We start from the raw sequence: 21,490 nt of genomic DNA on the forward strand, positions 1-21,490 counted from the left end.
TGAAGCAGCAGAAAGAAATTAAGAAAACAATCTAATTTACAATTGCACAAAAACAGTGACGTATCCAATAAAGGGTTGGTATCCAAAATATATAAAGAACTAATCATTGTCAGTACCCCCAAAATAAATAATCCAATCGAAATGTGGGCAGAATACATGAACAGATATTTCTCCAAAGAAGACATTGAGTTAGTCAACAGACACATGAAAAGATACTCACTCTCACTCATCATCAGGGAATGCAAATCAAAACGATAATTGATATCACCTCATACCTGTCAGAATGATTGAAATCAAAAGGCAAGAAACAACAAGTGTTGGCAAGGATGTGGAGAAAAAGGAACAGTCATGCACTGTTGGTGGGAATGCAAATTGTTGCAGCCAGTCTGGAAACCAGTATGAAGATTCCTCAAAAAGTTAAATATAATGAAACATATTAATATATGTAAATCACCTAGAACAAGGTCTGTCATATAGTAAGTCCTACATAAGCATAAACCACAATCATTAATCTTCAAAACAGCTAGCACCATTTTACAGATGAGGTAAATAACATGTTCAAGGCTAAATTAGTAGTGGCAGAACAAGTGTTTGAATTTACGTTCTGTCCAAAGCCTGTGTTCTTTCCACTATGTACCCTGTCTTTTTATAATGTGTTTGTAAACTCCTATGTAAAATAAGAAAGCTGTGTTTATAATAGGATAGGAAATTTAACCTGAAACTTAAGTGACTTTATGATATTTCAAAACAAAGAAATTAAAAATGATAAGATAGGAGTGACATCCGCAAGATGGCAATATTGGAGATACACCACCTGTATTCAGCAATAGTAACTTGAAAACCATCCACAGCATAAGTGCCTTTGTGGGAGCTGTGGGATCTTCGTGGGAAATTATGAAACCCCAATGGAATCCAAGACTGAGGAGGGCCATTTTGAAAAGGCAGGCTTGTGCTCATGTGGTGGATTTACCAACCATGGCCCTGGTTACAGATCAAGAAATAGCCCTGTCCCCCTGTGGACTCAGTTGTTGTCCCATTGGGCTTGAGTGCTGCCACCAGCACTTTATGATAAGGAGCTGGCAGGAGTCATTGACTGTCCATGCCCTGTGTAACAAGCCCATGGAATTTAGTCCCATCTGTGGACCCTGAAGTGGCTCATGGCCCAGCTTCAGCCCCTCTCAGCCATGATTCCTGCCCATCTAGCACCTTGGGGAAGACACACTGGTCTGTGCACCTGAGGCAGGCCCTCCAGTTTGGTTCAACTGCAGATCCTGAAATGGTCCTGTAACGTGGCCAGCCACTCCCAGCCATGGTCTTGGAACAATCATCTTGGGAGACATGCTTATCCATGCCCCAGAAGTGTTGGGATCAGCTCCACAATCCAGTTTTAGCCCCTCATAGCTGCAGTCTAGAAGCAGTCCTGCTTGCCCAGGGACTCAGAGGGAGACACGTCCATCTATGTTCTGTGGTCATGCCTGCCAACCTCAATCCGACTGTAGATTCTGAAACAGTCTGACCTGCTTCCACCCCTCTCAATCACAGTCTGGGGCCTATCTTTCCCACTCAGAGGCTGGTGAGCTATTGGGAACACTCCCAGATACTCAGAGGGAGCCAGTGTAATACCAGGGACACTTCGTAATATCTGATGTCACCAGCTGCTACCAGTCTCACCTCCGTTTCATATCTGTGCAAGTCGAGGCACATAGCTGGTGATGCACATCCCCAGTTGTGAACCCAGGTATTACACTGCTCATTTTAATTAAAAACTGATTATCTCTTATACTTAAATATTAATGAACTCTCTGTTAAAATTGTTCTGTACCAACATCAGGTTTAAATGTGATACTAAGGCCTAGGATTTATATTTGGCTTTATGCTTATTAGTTTCAAGCTAAAGCATCTTTAGTACCTAAAAATTGACCTTTCATTTTAGAAAAACAATGCTTGGTTAATTTGGCATCTTGGACTTATGTGTTCTAGGTGCAATTTCATTTTCTGTTAAACGCAGACAAGACGATGACTCTCAGGAAGACTCAGATCAAGATCGAGGTCGAGTACCCTCCTTTCAGAAATCACTATCGGAACTATTCCACCAGATTAATGAGGAAGACTCAGGTAAATTGATGATTAAGGAAAGTTTCATGATCACTTGTCAATCATTCACTTTTAAATGGATATTTTACATTCATAATGTATGTACAAGTGTGTGTTGCATATATTAGTAAGAATTTTATTGTATTATTTCAGGATTAACTTTATGGATTTGTACAGCTTTTAACATTAATAAATTATAATACTTCAGCTTGAAGGCTGTCTACTCTTTCATAAGTGAAAAACTACATATACTTTTATTCAACAAAAAATTGCAGTAAATTTCTGGTAAAATGTTAATGAGTATGTAATTTTTTTAAATATTTTATTTATTTATTTGGGGCAGAGACAGAGAGAGCATGAAAGACACGGGAAGGGGCACAGGGAGAGGAAGAAGCAGGCTCCCCGCTGAGGAAGGAGCCGGATGTGGGACCCGATCCCAGAACCCTGGGATCATGACCTGAGCCAAAGGCAGACACTTAACTGACTGAGCCACCCAGGCGCCCTAATGAGTATATAATTTTAACAAGATAATATGGTTTTCTTCAGTGTAGTAGATGATAACAATCTTACTCATATGCAGAAGAAAGTCAGTGCTATTTTTTTTCTTCCTATGTTATAAAGCTTTATTTGAATGTTGTTAAGCATATCTTTTTAGTAGAAATTCAAAGGAAATAGCGATAATGGAGAACTGGAAGGCACAGGGGAGATTTCCTGGAAAATGAGTGATTGAATTCTCTTATGTGGGAGTAGCAGGGACATCTTAAGAGGCCATTAGAGAACAGTGGGTCAACAGAAGCAAAGCTGTGGAGACAATGAGGTATAGCAAAGAAGAAATCTTTATTGAATGACTTTGTGTTTAGTCAGGATTCTTCAGTAAAACAGACACTACCATAATATAATGTAATATAAATAGAGAAAGAAAGGAAGACGGAGAGACAGATGTTGACATATTTTTTTTTTAAGATTTTATTTATTTGACACAGAGAGAGAGTGCATGTGCGCGTGCATATGCAGGGAGAACAGCAGGCAGAGGGAGAGGGAGAAGCAGGCTCCCTGCTGAGCAGAGGGCCCATGTGGGCCTTGATCCCAGGACCCTGAGATCATGACCTGAGCCAAAGGCAGATACTTAACCAACTGAGCCACCCAGGTGTCCTGAGATGTTGAAATTTTTAAAAAATGGCTGACATAATTGTGGGGACTGGCAAGTCGAAAAACTGTAGGGCAAGCAATCAGTGCAGAAAATTAGGTAACAGTTGCTGTTGTGATCTTGGGCCTAAATTCCTGAGGCCAGGGCAGGCAGACTGCAAGCTCAAGCAGTTTCTCTTTCAGTCTTGAGTAAGAATTGCTTCTTCTTCAGATAACATCAGTATTTACTCTTAGGGCCTCCAACTAATTGCAGGACGTGTACCCACGTTATGTAGGGCAATCTGCTTTACTCAGACTCCACTGTGGGGGGGTCCACTGTGGTCCAGCCAAGTTGACACATAAAATTAACCGTCACAGAATACATGGATTAAGAGTGATTATTTACACACTATTCAAAACGGTTTGGAAAGGGAACAGCAGTCAGGGCCAGCTAGGCAGTCCACTGGGACAGCAAACTGGCTTTGAAGTGAAGAGAACAATGTATTTTTATGGTGGCATGGGGATAGAGATACCATTAAAGATGGAAAACATTTCAGAGACTAGTATTAGATGACTCTCTCTCTCTCTCCGTCTCTCTCTCTCTTTTTTTTTTTAAGATTTTATTTATTTATTTGACAGAGAGATACAGCAAAAGAGGGAACACAAGCAGGGGGAGTGGGAGAGGGAGAAGCAGACTCCCCACTGTGCAGGGAGCCTGATGCAGGGCTTGATTCCAGGACCGTGGGATCATGACCTGAGCCAAAGGCAGACGCTTAACCAACTGAACCACCCAGACTTCCCCTAGATGACTCTTTTAAGAGAGGAGTCGGAAAGAGAGGACTGATTCTAAAAATGAACAAAATTTGTTTGTATCTTGGTGAATAGAAAAATATCAATTTAGAAGTGTTGGGACTTTGTTAAAATGACATTTGTTAAGTAGACCCCTGGGGTGTCAGATGGTGTGTCAAGGTTCAACAAAAGGCCACAAGGGAAAGTGAACTAGTGTTTATTACTCTAGTTTGAGGTCTTGGAGGATTCATACTTCACTTCTTGAGAGGCCACATGGACAAGTCAAGGCAAGGATGCACAGGGGGAAGAAGGACCTGAGCACATGCCTTAATTACAGTTGTCAGGAAGAATGATGTGGGGTTCCTGGGCTGGGACCAGATTGGTTAATTCAAACCAAAAAGAGTAGGGTTTTGGTAAGCATCAAGGGGGTCTCCTAAGGGCTGCACAAGGGGAAATCCCTGGGAGGCAGAGGAGAGAGCTTATCAGAAGAGTGTTTGGGAAGTCATATCAGAAATTCACACTGACTTGTGACTGTAAAGACTTGTTATCTAGTGTGTGCACTTTCCAGAGGGGCTACTGTCAGTTCAAGGCCCTTCAGCCCAGTTGGCCACGCAAAATGGATGAGGAGACAGCAATACTATGGAGTAGTTTAGTTGTTAAACTATCAACAAGAAGAAATAAAAAGTCTGGGAGATTATAATGCTTGACACAGTTTTGTGCTTGCTGATTTTGATGTGACAGCAAGACATTTATGTAGTGATATCCAGTCATCAATTGAGTATTTGGAGCTGAGGCCAGATGAAAAAATAAAAGCAGGTTGTAAAGCTTTAGTGTTTCTTTAGTTGAAATGCAGGTGAGGTCAAAGAGTAGATGACTGTTGGAGATGAATTATGCTAAGTGAAACCCCCATCAAAATCTAAGGCAGAAGAACCATGAAGGAAAGCCAGGTAAAAGTCTGAAAGAAAATCAGAATATTAAGGTATCATGTTAATGGAATAAAAGGGAGTGGTGATACCTAATAAGAAAATGTGCATGATGTGATGACAGGTTTCAAGATAGATTAAAAGCTGGGAAAAATGCATCTAATAATATTACAAGTATCCCCAGTTCTTCAAAGTGGTTTTCTTATATCAGACAGGATTAACCTTTCCATCTCCTATAAGAACATGGAACTTTTTCCTACTGACTGCTCAGCAGTGTATCTCTTTTCAGTTAGGGAAGTTTTAGTTAGGTAAAACGAATAAATTTTGGAGAACTAATTAATGTACAACAACATGATTATACTTAATAATGCAGTAGGTTGTACTTGAGATTTGCTTAGAAGGTAGATCTTAAGTGTCTTCACCACCCCCACCAAAAATCAGTAATTATGTGAGATGATGGATGTGTTAATTAGCTTAATTGTAGTGAGTATTTTATAATGCATACTGTATCAAATCAAGTTGTACCTTAAATATATATATAATTTTTAATAGTTATACTTCAACAAAGCTGGGGGAAAAAAAGAAATGAAGACAACTAAAGAAGATTTTTTTAACCTTTTACAAATTGAAAAATTTGAAAAATATTAGTTAACACCCAGTTTTGATGAGGATCACGTTGAAAGAGACAACCTTATGCATTATAATGGGAATTCGAGACTATTTGCTTAAATGCTTAATTTAATATTCTTTAAACTCTTTTCTTTTTAGATTTTATTTTTAAGTAATCTCTATGCCCAATGTCAGGTTCGAACTTAAACCCTGAGATTGAGAGTCACGTGCTCTACCAACTGAGCCACCCCAGCACCCCTAAAACTTTTAAGATTTTTTTATCCCCTTTGATCCAATGATTCCATTCTAAGAAATTAGTTTGAATAAAATAATCAGAGATCTGCACATATATTTTTCTATAAGAATGTTCCTTATGTGATCTATTATTTTGAATAATTGAAACTTAAATATGTTAGTTTTATAATTTTATTTAAAATAGTTTTGAATATGTATTACTTGCACAAAAGTTTTTTTCCCATTCTTATTGAAAAATAGTTGACATACATCTCTGTATAAGTTTAAGGTATACAACATGATGGTTTGCTTTACATATATTGTGAAAAGATTACCACAGTAAGTCCTGCTAGTTCTATCTTCTCATATAAATCCAGTAAAAAGAAAAGAAAGGGAAAAAAATTTCCTTATGATAAGAACTCTTAGGATTTACACTCTTAACAACTGTCCTATATATCATACAGCAGTGTTAGCTATAGTCATGATGTTGTAATTACATTATAGTCCTTATTTCTCTTATAACTGAAAGTTTGTATCTTTTGACGACCTTTCTCCCTTTCTACCTCCCTCCCCTGTTCTACCTTTGATAACCACAAGTCTAATCTCTTTTCTGAGTTGTTTTTCTTAAAGATACCACACTTAAGTGAGGTCATACAGTGTTTTTCTTTCACTTTGTGATTTATTTCACTTTAGCATAATGCCTTCAAGGTCTGTCCATGTTGTAAATGGTAGGATTTTCCTTTTTTTTTATTTTGTTTTTGTTTTTTTTAAATGGCTGAATAATAATCCATTCTATATATATTTTGCAACTTCTTTATCCATTCATCCCATGATGAACACTTAGGTTGTTTCTATATCTTGGGTATTATAAATAATGCTGTAATAAATGTCGGGTGGATACATCTTTTCCAAGTAAATATTTTGATTTTCTTCAGATAAATACCCAAATGTGGGCATGGAAATTTTATTTTAAAATTTTGGAGGATTGTCCATACTGTTTTCCATAGTGGTATAACTGTACCTAACAATAGTTCATCTGTCCAATGTGCAGCAAGCCAATTAAAAAAAAAAAAAACCGGGCTTTTGCACTGAAGAAAGATAGCTGTTTATGGTGTGGCACCACCCCAGAGAACAGGGAAGTAATGTTCAAAATCCTGAATTCTTTGATGACTTGCAAGTGAGTGTTTCAGGGCAAAAATCAAGGGTAAAGGGCTTGGAATTGTGGGTCCTTCTGATTGGTCAGGGATTGGGTAAACTTCAAGACTGATTAACTGGTGCCAAGTCACCTGTTTCTTCAAGGTTGTGGTTGGGTGGTCATTTCAGTTGCTAGTCCAGTTCTGCAAAACATTTTAGCAATGTGTGTCAGTGATGATATCTTTGTTAGCAAAAACTGAGGCTATCCACCTTGTGACTATGATGTCAGCACAGGCTATTTAATTTCCTGTTCCCTTGGGCTAAATTTTCATTATCTTTGTGTTTTTTTTTTTTAAACTTTATTTATTTATCTAAGTTTTCTCTATGCCTATCATGGGCCTCAAACTCACAACCCCAAGATCAAGAGTCGCATGCCCCTCCGACTGAGCTAGCCAGGCCCCCCTCCATTTTCCTTACCTTAAAGCATATTCTAAGTTCCTTCCCCGTGTTTTTCCCAATAGTCTAACTATGGGCGACTCGCCTTTAATTACTTAATTACTTAATTCTGTTGGTGGTTCCAGTGGGTCCACCAATTTGTATTTGCTACCAACAGAGCACAAGGGTTACCTTTTCTACATATCCCACCAGCACTTGCAGTTGTCTGTTCTTTTGATAGTAGCCATCCTAATGGTTGTGAGGCGATAGCTCATTGTGGTTTTTGATTTGCATTTTCCTAATGATTAGGGATAAAACTCAAGTTCTAATAGCAAATGTTGTCTGAAGGATAAAAATGTGTTTACACACACAAACACACACATGCATATGGATATATCAATTTTATATAATTTGTATACCCCAGTATATTTATTGACATATCAAGCCTGGAGTTTTATATAAGAAAAATAAGTATTTACTCTTAGTCATGAGATAATGAATAAATTTCATCTTTAGGCTTTTCAGGAATTTCTAAAAATCACTATAGTGAATGTTACTGATTTTATAATCAGCAAAAAGTTTTAATGTGTTTAAGGCCTGTAGTTAAACAATGTTTAATAATTATTACTTTTGTTCTCACTAATAAATCATCTTTAATCTTATACTAACCAATAAACTCATACTGTACATTTTTATCACTGTTGGAATTAAATCAGCTACATCACAACGGTGCCTTATGTGATAGTCACAGCAATCACAAATATTAAGTGTTATTGTTTCTGTGATAGCTAATTTTATGTGTCAACCTAGCTAGGTTATTGTGCCCAGATAACAGTGAAACATTATTCTGGATGTTTCTGTGAAGGTGATTTTGGATGAGAATTATATTTAAATCTGTGGCCTTTGAATAAAGAAGATGGACCTCCATAGTGTGGGTAGGTCTCATCTAATCAGTTGAATATTTTAACAGAACCAAAACCAACCTCCCCAGAACAAAAAAGAATTCTACCCATGGACTACTTTTGGGTTTGCACTGCAATTCTTTCCTGGGTCTACAGCCTGGTGACCTAACCTGCAGATTTTGGATCTATCAAGTCAATTGCATGAGCCATTTTCTTAAAACCAATCTCTCTCAGCTTCTGTTTCTCTGTCTTTCTCTGTCTCTGTCTATGCATACACATATCCTATTGGTTCTCCTTCTCTGGAGAACCTTGACTAAGACAGTCCCTATTCCATCGATGAGCAGACTGTTTCATTTTTCTTTGTGCCAACCCAGAATTGTAGGGCATTCAGTCTTTATGTTGGGTCCCCCCAAAAATGGATATCCCAATAATGGGTCCGTGATTAAAGGAGCGAGACTGATACAAAGCGAAAATCAAGCAAAGCTTTATTTCATGTCAAGCATCAAGAATTAGACCGACTGTCAAACAGACCGGTTGGGGCCGCCCCTTACAGAGAAGACGACCCCTCCCTGCTTTCCAGACTAACTTTTATAGAGCAAAGGCCATGTGGTTGGGCCTGGCCACACACAGGTGGCCAATGAAATTGTAACACACAGAGAAAGCTGCACAGTCATGCTAGGTGACCAACTGAATTACAATTTACTCTAGTAGACATTTGAATCAGCCTATCACCTAGTTCAGAATTGGCAACCAAAAGGTGCCCAAAGGGCAGGGCCCATACTCCTTGGTAGCTAGGAGACAGTATGCGCCCCCACTGATTGAATACCTCCACCTGGCCTGACCCATCCTTGTATTTGGACTTTGTTACCTGGGACTGGTTTCTGGGACTTGTTTTTAAGTAAGTTCCCCCGGGGGGGGGGGGGGGTTGCAGAGTCAATTTAAGTTTTACAACAAAATGGCAGTTCAACTGGGGTGGGGCCACTCTGGCTGAATAGGCCCTTACATTTATAGTCAAGAAGCCCTTTCTCTCCAGAATTATTTTCCCTGTGAGTTCACTGTGGATTAAAGCATTGGAAAAGCCAGTGAAATATACATGAGCAACCTAGAAGGGGAAACATTTTTCATTTTAACAACTTTGGTTTATTTTGAGATGTCACATTTAAACATCATAAAAGCATTTAAAGCACTGTCATAGAATTGAAGGAGCAGCCAATACAAAAGTGAACAGAGGTTTCCTCAGTAACCAAACATCCACATAAAGCTGGTAACTTATTCTCTGTGCATTAATGGTTCCAAGGTAATTAGTTGGTGTCTATAAAATAAATAAGCACAGAAGGCAATTCAAAATGCGGAGGTAAAATCACCCTTAAGAACTTCTCACAAGTACTTGGAAGAATTCACATGGGCCTTGTCTGTCTCCCTCTCATTAGCTAATTGTTCTGAATGTCTGGATTGTTCTAAGACACACTAATTTGATAAGTACTTCTTAATAGCTAAAGTATTAGAGTAGAGTGGCATACAATACAATATAATATAATATGGTATGAAGTAGTGCATTGCAGTACAATAAGATACGTTCCTGGTAGGGGGGAATAATTTTCCCTCTACCTTTCTAAATTCTTGACGGAGAGCCCCCTGTAATTAAAAAAAAAAAAGGAGAAAAAAGATTAGCAGGAAAAAAACAAAAGGTCAGTTAACATGTGGGATACTTGGGTGGCTCATTCAGTTAAACATTCTACTCTTGACTTGAGCTCAGGTCATGATCTCAGGGTCCTGGGATTGAGCACCATGTGGTGCTCTGGTAGGTTGTGGAGCTTACTTTGGACCCTCATTCTCCCCTCCCTCTGCCCTTCCCCGCCCCGCCTCCCACCCCCCAGAAAGAGTATACCTCTTGCATACATGGGAGAGACCCAGGAAGAATGAGTAACTCCTTGGAATGGCCCAAGCCCTGACTTTAAAATACAGTCTCCAGTTAAAGACAAAAAAAGATGTTGGGGGATGGAAAACCAATAATGCAAAGTTAACAGGAAAGCACAGTAAACAAGGGTAACATTGTTTTGCAGATTTAGGTCACTGTCTTCTCCACTGATATGAGTTTCTAGAGATTTAGTCTTCCCAACTTCTTAGTACAGAGAGGGAGACACCCTTACAAATGCAGATTTCCTTTAGAAATGTAAATGTCTCTTGTAAAAGGGTAACTTTTACTGAGTTTTCAGAGCTTCTGTATCCACACTTTTTAAAAAATAATCAGCTTAAGGGGTGCCTGGGTGGCTTAGTGTGTTAAGCCTCTGCCTTTGGCTCAAGTCATGGTCTCAGAGTCCAGGGATAGAGCCTCCCAGCGGGTTCTCTGCTCAGCAGGGAGCCTGCTTCCCCCTCTCTTTACGTGCCTCTCTGCCTCCTTGTGATCTCTCTCTGTCAAATAAATAAATAAAATATTTAAAAAATAATAATCAGCTCAAAATAGTCCTTATACCAAAGACATATTTTGGGATGGCAAATTCTACTCCCCTTCACCATGCAATACAGTTCCATACAACACAATATACTGCAATGCACAACACTCTTGTTCAGAAGCGAGAATTCCACTGGTCTGGGCCCCTTCTTTCTTTCTTTCTTTTTTTTTTTTTGAAGATTTTATTTATTTATTTGACAGAGATCACAAGTAGGCAGAGAGGCAGGCAGAGAGAGAGAGGGAGGAGGAAGCAGGCTCCCTGCTGAGCAGAGAGCCTGATGCGGGGCTCAATCCCAGGACCTGGGATCATGACCGGAGCTGAAGGCAGAGGCTTTAACCCACTGAGCCACCCAGGCACCCCATGGGCCCCTTCTTTCAGATGAGGAAACTGAGGCCCAAAGAGGGTAATGATTCACCTAAGTAAGTTAGGCAAACAGAGCAGTACCTGGAATCTTTAAAACATGCCAATACTGATTTCAATATGCATATGAATAAATGAAATTGGAGATGCTGATTTGAATATGCATATGAATAACTGAAATTGGAGGACATCTTAAACCATACACTAGTTCAACACTGGAGAATAAGAGTATCAAAGTAGAAGTAGAAGCTGAACAGATCACATTAAACAAATGGCAAACTTGAGATTGAGGCCAGTATAAACCCTGCTACACAGGACTGTTGTGGCGGACCAGGGTTCTGGTGTCAGGATTTGGGAGGATGACTTTAGACATCACTAGCAACAGAAATGCCTACTTTAAAAATATATATATATATATATATATCTATATATCTAGAACCATGATGTAAACATTACTTTCTCACCATGTAGTTCATTCCCAATCCAGCTTCCTTTAGGCTGAATTGCTAGCATCCTTTTTCACACTTACAAGAAAAGAAAAATCTCATCAACTATTCCTGATTTTGTCCTTAGACTAGAATCTTAGAGTGCTGGAAATGTACCACTGTGATCTATAATATAATACTTAGATAGTTCTGATGAAGTTTGAGAATATAGGTGAGGTTCAGTGGGGTAGACTCCAGAGCCAATGACCAAGAAAAAATTGTTGAGATGTCTTTGGTGCAAAATGGTGTTTTATTAAAGCACAGGGACCGGACCGTGGGCAGAAAGAGCTGCCACCCCTGGGGTTGTGAGGGGTGGTCCATTATATACTTGCAAGTTGGGAGGGGGTCAGGAATAGCCTAAGTCTCTAAGGAATTTTGGAAGCAAAGTTTCCAGGACCTTGAGGAGCTAGCTGTTGTTGGGAAAAGGTCATTTATTACCGTCTAATAAAACCTTAGTCATGAGACCCTTCTTGGGAATGATTGCCAACACATATCTTGGAGAGTTTAGAGATAAAGGAAATTTCCAAAAGAATTTTTATATGTTAAAGTAGACTACAGGATCCTGGTTGGGGGCGGGGGTGGGGGGAACGGTCAGGCTAGCATTACCTTTTGCTCGTAGCAAAGTATTAAGGTGGAGGCAGTGGAGTCCCTAGAGGAATGTCACTCTGCCTGTTTCAAGGACTTGTCAGTGGGCCCTAGGTGGAAAGGAACTTTAGTAACTTTTCTTCTGCCTTTGTTTCCCACATCAGTTCTATATATAATATGTGAATGTTTTGGCAATTGGGGGGGAAATGATTGGTTATTTCTTTGGAAATATGAATTCTTAACTTAGAAGTAAAACATTCTTATTTTAGTGGGGAATATAATGAATACCTGAGGAAGGTGAAGGATGGAGAGCTTTTATAGGGCAAGGTCATGGCCATGCAGGATGGTGCTTCTCTTTGCACTTACAAATTATAATGCAATCAGTTTTTCACCCTCCACTTCCCTCTCATGACAAATGAGTTCACCAAAGAGTTTGAAAACGCTATGTACTGAGGTTTCTCAAAATTTTATGTTAAGTATGGTATTCAAAAACCTACATTAAGAGATGTTTGTTTTTTGTTTTTTTGTTTTTCAGATAATAGTTTTAGCAATTTCCATGTCTGGTATTATCTCGAGATCCATAGCTCTCCAGGACCACCAGTAAACATTGTTGAAATGAAATGCCTTGCTCTGGTAAGAACCCATTAAATGTTTTAGACTCTATCTTTTTGCAAACAGAGCTTTTGTTGTACACTTAAATTGCGATCCCTTAAAAACATCCATATTAAATGAGCACATTAGAATAAATTATTCAAATTATAGCATTTTTTTTAATTATAGCAGTTTTATTTTAAATCCAGTAATATGGACCTTAAGTACTTGTGGAAAAAATCTTTTAGCTCTATGGTATCTTATAGTAGCTTTACTGATTAGAATTCTACTTGCATATTTCAAGAGTTACCAAGAACAACAACAACAGAAAAAAGCGTTACCAAGAGCAAACTTAACCTTAGCATACGTACTTACCCTCACACGTATGGTAAAAGCAGGATTATGCTTTGTCAGGGATCAGAAATATCCTGTCCCCTCAAGGTCTTTCAGACTGGACTAAGAATCAAATTGACATGAGACAGATTAACAGGAAAAAAATCAAATTTAGCAGTGTATGTCGGGAATGCACATAGACACGGAAATTCCAAAGACAGGCAAAATGAGGTATATATGTCATTTTCAATTAAGGAGAGGGTGGTAGGGGTCTGAGACTTCAAAGGGAAGGAATGCAATTTACATAAAGATGAAAAAGGATAAATATTTAGTAAGCAAGTGTTTGCTGGGCGTCTTGGAAACAAAAGGATACAGAGAACTTTGATCAATCAGGCCTTGCTAGGTTCCTCCCTGCCCACCACACCCAGTTCGTAGTGTAATATAGTTATCTGCAGTGATAGCTCTCTTTCCTGAGCAGGGCTTCTGTCTAAATCTTTTTTATGCAGTTGAGGAGATAAGTAAAGAGCTTTTCCTGAATCTGCTGGGTTTTGATTGCTTTTTAACTCAAAATAATCTTCCTGCCAAAGTGGCAAATTTTTGAGGAGGCCTGTCTTTGGTTCCTGCAGTCTCTTGACTCTTTCAGTACTGATTCTTCTTGGTTTCTACATTAGGCCTTTCACTTTAAAACACATTTGGAGTAACAGGGATAGATTTGGCATTTTAAGTAATAGTGACTAAGAATAGGAGTGTTTTATGTTACTTATTAAAGTGTTACTAAATCCATGTTCATTATTGTTATTATTAAAGTTAAATATTGAATCTTGGTTTTTTTTTTAAGATTTTATTTACTTATTTGAGAGACAGGGAGAGCATAGCAGGGGAGAGAGGGGCAGGGGGAGAGGGTGAAGCAGATTTCCTGTTGAACTTGGAGCCTAGCGCTGAACCCGATCTGAGGACTCCGAGATCATGACTTGGGCTGAAGTCAGACACTTAACCAACTGAGCCACCCAGGTGCCCCAAATTGAATTTTGGTTTAAATGAAACATGAAGACGGTATTAATTGCTCTTAACCATGTTTTAATTTGATTTAATTTTCTTATTGTTAGTATTCAGATATTTAAATTGATGGTAAAGATTACTTTCATTTTTAAACATGCAGATAGATTTTTCATAAAATTGATTATTTAGAACCTTGAACTTATGCTCCAACAAATAAAAAATTTTAAAAAGACTAAAATAGTTTAAATCTGTAAATCAATTACTTGCCCACTTGATTTCTGGGTAAATCTCCACTGAGACATAGAAAATGGGTGGTTAAACTATTGAGATGCACTCAATGGTAGCTTGCAAAAGCATTCTCTTCTAAGTGGAAAATGATTTAATATGATGATGGTAGGGTCATTTCACTCAATGAAAATGTCTCATTTCTGTGATCCTGTTATTACTACAGAATAAAATCTTTCTTATAGGTTATTTTAAAATGATATAACTTTATATAACCACTTGCTGTGGAAAATGATCACTGGATTAGCAGAAATCTCTTTATCAGGACACAGGAGAAAAAAAAAAAAAAACATTTTAAATGGGTCCAGGAGAAATTGGGACCATGAGGTGGCACCTCAAAAAAGATAGACATTGGCTCCCTTATTAATTGTATGTTTAAAATAGGTATAGAGATGAGTAGAGACCTGCAACTCAAAGTAACAAGAAAAGATTTAATTGTAAAATACTAGTAGACAAACAACGTTTCGCATCTTCTCATGAAATGGTATATAATGTGCCCCCCTTTTGGGAAGAGTTGTTAACCCTTCAAACAAAACTGATAGAAATTAAGATTTTTTAACTCTCAACTTTGAATATTAAAGATTGTTATACTGACTGAGAAAAATATACCATCAGGGTACTTTATGTGGATAAGTAAGAAGACTGAGCAAAAAGAAAACACCATCTGTTTCTTTTAATGTGCTTCAAATATGTTTTCATTTTTAAAATTAATATTTGCATATATACTTTCAGGAACACATTATTTTCATAATAAATATATATAAATATTTCATAAATAATGTATTTTCAAATAACGGCCCTTGTCTATTTTCCATAAAAGACTTGCCCCTCCCTATGTAATAAATTTCATTATTATTGTGTGTTAAATAAAAATACGACCAAGTGGGGCGCCTGGGTGGTGCAGTTGGTTAATTGCATCCAACTCTTGGTTTCGGCTCAGGTCATGATCTCAGGGTCCTGAGACAGAGCCTCACATTGGGCTCCTCTCCCAGCGTGGAGTCTGCTTGAGATTCTCTTTCTCCATCTTCTGCTCCTCCCTCTCATTCTGTTTCTCTCTCTGAAACAAATACAGTCTTTAAAAAAAAAAAAAAACGTACAGCCAAGTATATTAGAAGATCTAATTGGCTTTATTAAATCAGCATCCCATCTAGCCAGTAGAGGGGAGCACCATGGAGTTGTACAAAATGAAAGGTTTTTATAGATGAAGGGTAGGGCAAGAAATTTATTAGCAAAAAAAAAAAAAAAAAAAAAGGATTGTTCCAGACAAGGTAACTTTTAGTCATGGTAAAGAGCAAGGGGTCTTAGCATACAGATTAGTTCATTTTCCTTTGAGGGATGGAGAAGGTATATACAGATTCATTGGCGCCCATCAGAAAATTCCTGACTGACCAGTTAAGGCTACATTCCTGGGGGAGTTGAAACTGCAATTAGAATATGTGTTATGCCTCTACTTTGGGGATGGCATCTACTTAGGATGGCCTAAGTGATGCCATTTGGGGCCTGTGGTTACTTTTAATTTGGTTTGGTTTGGTTTGTTTTTTTAAGTTTGTTATTTTTTTGGTAATCTCCACACCCAACATGGGGCTCAAACCCACAACCCTGAGATCAAGAGTCATGTGCTCTTCCAACTATGTCAGCAAGGCTCTGCGTTTTTGTTTTTGTTTTTGTTTTTAACACATGTAATTCTCATTCAGTTTGTGTTGATTTCCTGTCAGTTTTTACTTTAAACCTTTCCTGGTTTTGGTACCACAGTATGATACCTATAACTCATCTTGTTTACATATGTTTTTCTGATTATTACCAATTTCACCATTGCTGTTATTTTTCATTAGGTATAGTTAACATAGTTATTTTATAAAGATATTTAGTAATTTATATCCAAGGTCTACATAGATAAAAATGCAATTCCTGAGCCTCCATTCCGTTAAGCAGTACGGGAGTAGAACTTAGCCCCATGAATTGCTAAATTGCTGTTTGTCATTACAGGTAGGTGTATTGTACTAAGCAATCACTTTCAGCTGAAGTTGATGGCAGAAGGGAGTCTTTTTTGACTACCTCAATCCAGTTAGGCTGCTAAATGACAGTGATGTTGTCCCCAAGTTATTGTTTTCCCACCTTTCTAGTAGTAATTGCCTAAGGTAAAAATAAATGCACTCTTTAACTCCCAGACATGATGGTTCAATCGTATGGATTCTTTTAGATAATCCCATCACATAAATCTTTGTGCACTTCTTGAAGAAGTTTTCCAAATACTTTCAAAAGTATGCTGAAACTGTTGTCCTTACCTATATACTGTTAGCTAATAGTTTTTACTGCATTCGCTATTTTGCCAAACTTTTGAGATGTATTTTATTTAAACCTTAGATCATCAGATGTAGCAATGGAGCTTTTAAGATACTAAGCCATCTCTGATTTTCCATCTGTATCTCAGCTTTTGTTACATTCAACCCAGTTTTCACATCTTCCTTAAAGATGGTCATAATCTCTCTAAAATAGCGTTCATGTAAGAAATGTTTATACCCTAAAGGCACATAAATTTGGTTACTTCTTAAGAGTAAGTTCCAAAAATCAGGTTATATTCACAGTAAACAATAAGTGGTTGTTAGCAGTCCATTATCTCTTGGTGTAAATTATTTAGTATTCTCTTGGAATTTTTAACATGTGATATATGCTCTTTCATTTTGTTTGACCTTAGAAATCTCTTGTATGTCTTATAGTTTGGCTGTGTGAGAATAATGAGAGCGATCCATTATCTTCCTACTGACAATAATTTCAATGTACAGTAATGAGTTATAAATGTGTTCTGAAAACAAAACTTAAGTGTGTGGACAAAACCTATGCTTTAAGCTTTAGATCAGTCATAGCCTCCATAATATTTGTTCTGTTGTCAGTGACAATTGAATGACTAGTTTTTTTCATTTTATAATCAATCTTCAATGAAATTCACTGTATTATTAATGGTGAGACCCAGAAGTCTCTCTGCAAGTTAGTGAGAGAAGAATGTTGGGGAGGAAAACATTTCTTATACCTTTGAAGGCTTTTTTGGCTGGTCTAAGAATTAAATTGACATGAGACAAATTAATAGGAGAAAATCAAACAGAAGTTTAATAACATGTATATCTCCTTCCTGTATACATGGGAGAGACCCGGGAAACTGAATAACTCCTCAAAATGACAGAAGCCTTCACCCTGAATACTAAATACTATCTTCAGCTAAAGACAAAGCAAAATGTTGGGGGTGGGGAGTCAGTTTTATTAGAGGTGACCAGGAAAAGCATTGTAAACAAGGGTAATGTTGCTGTGCAGATTTATGCTTTGCCTTTTCTATTAATAAGAGTCTCTAGGGATTTAGAGTCATTACCCCAACCCCCCAGCCCCCAGTGAGGGAGATGCTATTACAAAAGCAGATTTCCCTTATGAATGTAAATGTCTATTATAAAAGGGTAACTCCTACTTATTTTTTCCAAGGAGCTTAGTGCTTGTGTTTGTTGTTTCCTAAAAATAACCAGTTTAAAATAATCGGTATGACAAAGAGACATATCTTGGGATGGTGAAATTTTCTCCCCTTCAGGAGCATAGTTAAAAACACTATTATTTTCTTCTTCTTCATTTTTTTTGTATTTTTATATTCTATATTTTTTGGGGGGTTGAAAGATCATATATCATGGCTGTTGTACATGATACTGAAATTTTTCTTCCTCGTGAGGTCTTGATGTAAAAAATTAATTTTCTGCTTTGAATTTATCTTGAGAAAATAAAGTATAGACTATATGTGTACATGTACATGTATGTAAATACACATATATATAGTCATGAGCACACTATGAAGGCACACACATGACTTTTGTCCTTCCACAATGTCAGCCTTATTCAGTCACGAAGCAGAGTTAAATCACAATGATAAAGCAGGTTCAGGATTCCGAACTCAATGGCAGTTCACCATGTGATCCAACCTGGCTTCTTACATGGCACACAGAACAGAACATAAGACAAGCCACACAACAAACGAGATAACAGAAGGGTGTAGGAAGTTAACAAACCAAACCTGAAGTCAGTCTGTGGGCGCACAGTTGGAGGTGAGGCCTGGGTCCTGTCCGAGTCAAGTTTGGACTCTTATCTTTTATTATATCCAAGCAGTGAAGGATCTCAGTTTTCGGAGATCCGTCGGGCAGAGTTTCAGCCGCAGTTGCCTTTTTTAAGTGGTCAGACATAGAGAAGTCATGTCTGAAGGGTCTGAGAGTTTGCTGCCTAAGTCCTCCCCTTTTTAAAGGGGTTGAATCGGTCTTGGGCCGCTACAGACCTGCTCTGGTTCTCCTTGTTACCAGTGCTGGGGCATCAGCTGATGCTGGTCCTGGTGATATCTTGTAGCTGTAGTACCTTTAACTACTTGCGTCGTTGCTTGACATAGGCCCCTGCTTGACATGAGAGACTCCATTTTGTGTTCTACATATATACATACATATGTGTGTATTCAGAGAGCAGAGGGAGAGAGACCCTATCTTAAACAGTTAAGCAGGAGGCTAATTCCTAGGAATCAGTCCCTGCAACCGGATATATTTCTACTTGTCAGAGCTTCTAATAGCTGCTGCACCCCCACCCCTGCCCCTGAGGTTATGGTTAGTGTCTGAATACACACGAACAAACCTATACACTCTTCAGGAGTTTCTGACTTTTTCACAGGTCCTCAGTGCCTGTTGAGTACATGCTCGCTCCCACATCACCCGCCGGTCCAGCACTGGCAGCCCACCTTGATTGCATGTCTGCATTCTGTATGTCTCAGGCTGGGTAGGGAGGTGTGAAGCATGTCTTCCTTAGGTATAGGGGCCATGCGGGTGGCAGTAGCAGAGGAATGCCAAGGGCGTTTCTAGTTTTCAGCTGTCTGCCTGTTTCCTCTGAGTTCTGAACTGTTGGCACTAACTTTTCAATTTAGGAAAATCCCTGAGACAGACTGTAGTTATCACTTCTTTTGAATTACATGGTACATTTTAAAATACCCTGGTACAGTTTGTTTACTGACTTGGTGATGTTTTTAAATGGAATAAAATTAAAATTGAAAATTTCCTCGATAATATGCCTCACTTAATATTGTATGTTTTGGACCTCAGAAATAGCCCCTTTAATTTTTTTTTAATTAAGTAGGCTCTGTGCCCAACATGGGGTTTGAACTCATGACCCTGAGATCAAGAGTTACATGCTTTACTGACTGAACCAGCCAGGCACCCCAGAAATAATCCCTTTAAAAGAAACTCATGGGGATGCCTGGGTGGCTCAGTCGATTGAGCGTCTGCCTTTGGCTCAGGTCATGATTCCAGGGTCCTGGAATTGAGCCCCATGTCGGGCTCCGTGCTCAGCAGGGAGCCTGCTTCTCCCTCTCTCCCCTTGCTTGTGCTCGCTCTCCCTATCTCTCTCTCTCTCTCAAATAAATAAGTAAAATCTTTGAATAAAAAAATAATAAAATAAAATGAAGTGAACTCATGATTATCTTCTGGGAGAAGATATGGTGGGAAATATATCCTGCTAGTGCATGTTGAATTGTCATTGACTCCATTAGGCTTTTATGGGCAAAAAACAATCTTGATTTACTCTGACCCAGTTAGAGTAGGAAGTGATGAGGTTTTCAGTGCAAACACTTGGTGAGTTAAATTTTCCCTATTCAGAGAAGGTGTGAACTGGCAACCAAATGGTAAATTCAACCCACTGTCTTTCTCAGAGTTGTCCTTACCAATAACTTTCATAAAAGGAGGTAGCCTAGGTTAACTTGATACTTTTAAACTCTTTCTGAGTAAGATCTTATCAGTGGTGCTGTATTATTTAGTTCAAAGTATCCAGACTATTAGACATATTAACCATTAGGTTTATATACAAACACTAACGTGTCTTACAAATTGCACATTTATTCTTTAACGAGTATTTAATGCCTCTGGTATCCTTCTCACTATTCTAGATGCTGAGGAACAGTGATGAATATTACAAACAAGGCCCCTATTCACATGGAGCTAACATTATAGTGGAGTAAGACAGAAAACAAAAATAACATTGAAATAAGATATTTCATGGGAAGTTTTTCTGTTGTCTTATATTTTCAACTAAAGACAAACCTGGGAACCATTGATAATTTTCACTCCATGTTATGAAAGGTGCTTCATAAAGTCCTTTATAAAGGACTCACTAAATGTTTTAGTTATGGTGTTTTAGCTGACATGATCAACTCCACGATTTCAGTGGCCTAACACAATAAAAGTTCTTAATAATTGTAACACTCTGGTGCACTTGTTCCCAGTTGGTGGCTGATATCTGCCATGTTGTGTTCCAGCATCCTCCCATATTGTGGTTCCATCAACCTTTAGGAACTAAGCAGTTCCTGTATATATATATATATATATATATATATATATATATATATATATATATACACACACACATGGAGAAAGAAAGAGGAAACAGAAAAGAATTTCCACTGGTTTCTCAATCATGTCATCGCAGAGGCAGTACACATCACTTCCACCCGTATGCTATTAGAGAGAACTGGTAATATGGCTATGCCTGGGTGCAGGAGAGTTTGGGAAATGTTACCTCTGGTTGGGCAGCTCCTGCCCAGTGGTCTCCTCATATTATGAAGGGGAGCACAGAATTTTGCTGGAGGGATAATATTTTTGCCACGTGAAGAAAGATGAGATATCTTTAGCCTATCACCCATGCCCAGCCTCTGTGTGTGTTGGCCAGAACACAAAAATGAGGTGTGCCTTCTTTAAAGAGTGGAAACTGACAGTTTAATGCTCATTGGATTTTGGCAAGTTCTTGCTAAAAGACTGTACCGTGGATGGAGGGGAAGTGCTTAGAGAGACAGCAGCAGCACGTTCACTGGCACATGACAAGATCTTGTAGATCAAAGTGGATTCTACTCCGTGCCAGGTGGGCTAATTTAAAAGGGTCTGTTCAACATGCATTCTGCCAGGGTGAGAAGAACCCAGGAAAAAAAGTCTGTATGGGGTAGTGCTAGAAAGAGGAAAAGAGAAGGACCTAGAAAGTCAACTAGAAAAGATCAATCAGTATCCGTTGAGTAAGTGGCCTTTGTTTTTTTTTACCTCTCATCCCATCTTCATCCTGTAGCCTTGAAGATGCCATATTAACATAGTGATCACAGGAGAGGAAGT

The 21,490-nt window shown here is 38.4% G+C and overlaps 1 protein-coding gene across 1 annotated transcript in view; it reads left to right on the forward strand.

The window, feature by feature from the left end:
* The window catches only part of CFAP47 (cilia and flagella associated protein 47), a gene marked incomplete at its 5' end in the record, with an annotated part of 422,483 nt that overhangs the window by 258,275 nt on the left and 142,718 nt on the right, over positions 1 to 21,490 (forward strand). Inside the window, 2 exons of the mRNA XM_080795480.1 lie at positions 1,981 to 2,115; positions 12,664 to 12,761. Coding sequence (XP_080651606.1) covers positions 1,981 to 2,115; positions 12,664 to 12,761 — 233 coding nt within the window. The remainder of the gene's footprint in view (positions 1 to 1,980; positions 2,116 to 12,663; positions 12,762 to 21,490) is intronic.

This window comes from Martes martes, assembly GCF_963455335.1.
Source record: "Martes martes genome assembly, chromosome: X".
In the NCBI taxonomy this organism is placed as follows: Eukaryota; Metazoa; Chordata; class Mammalia; order Carnivora; family Mustelidae; genus Martes; species Martes martes.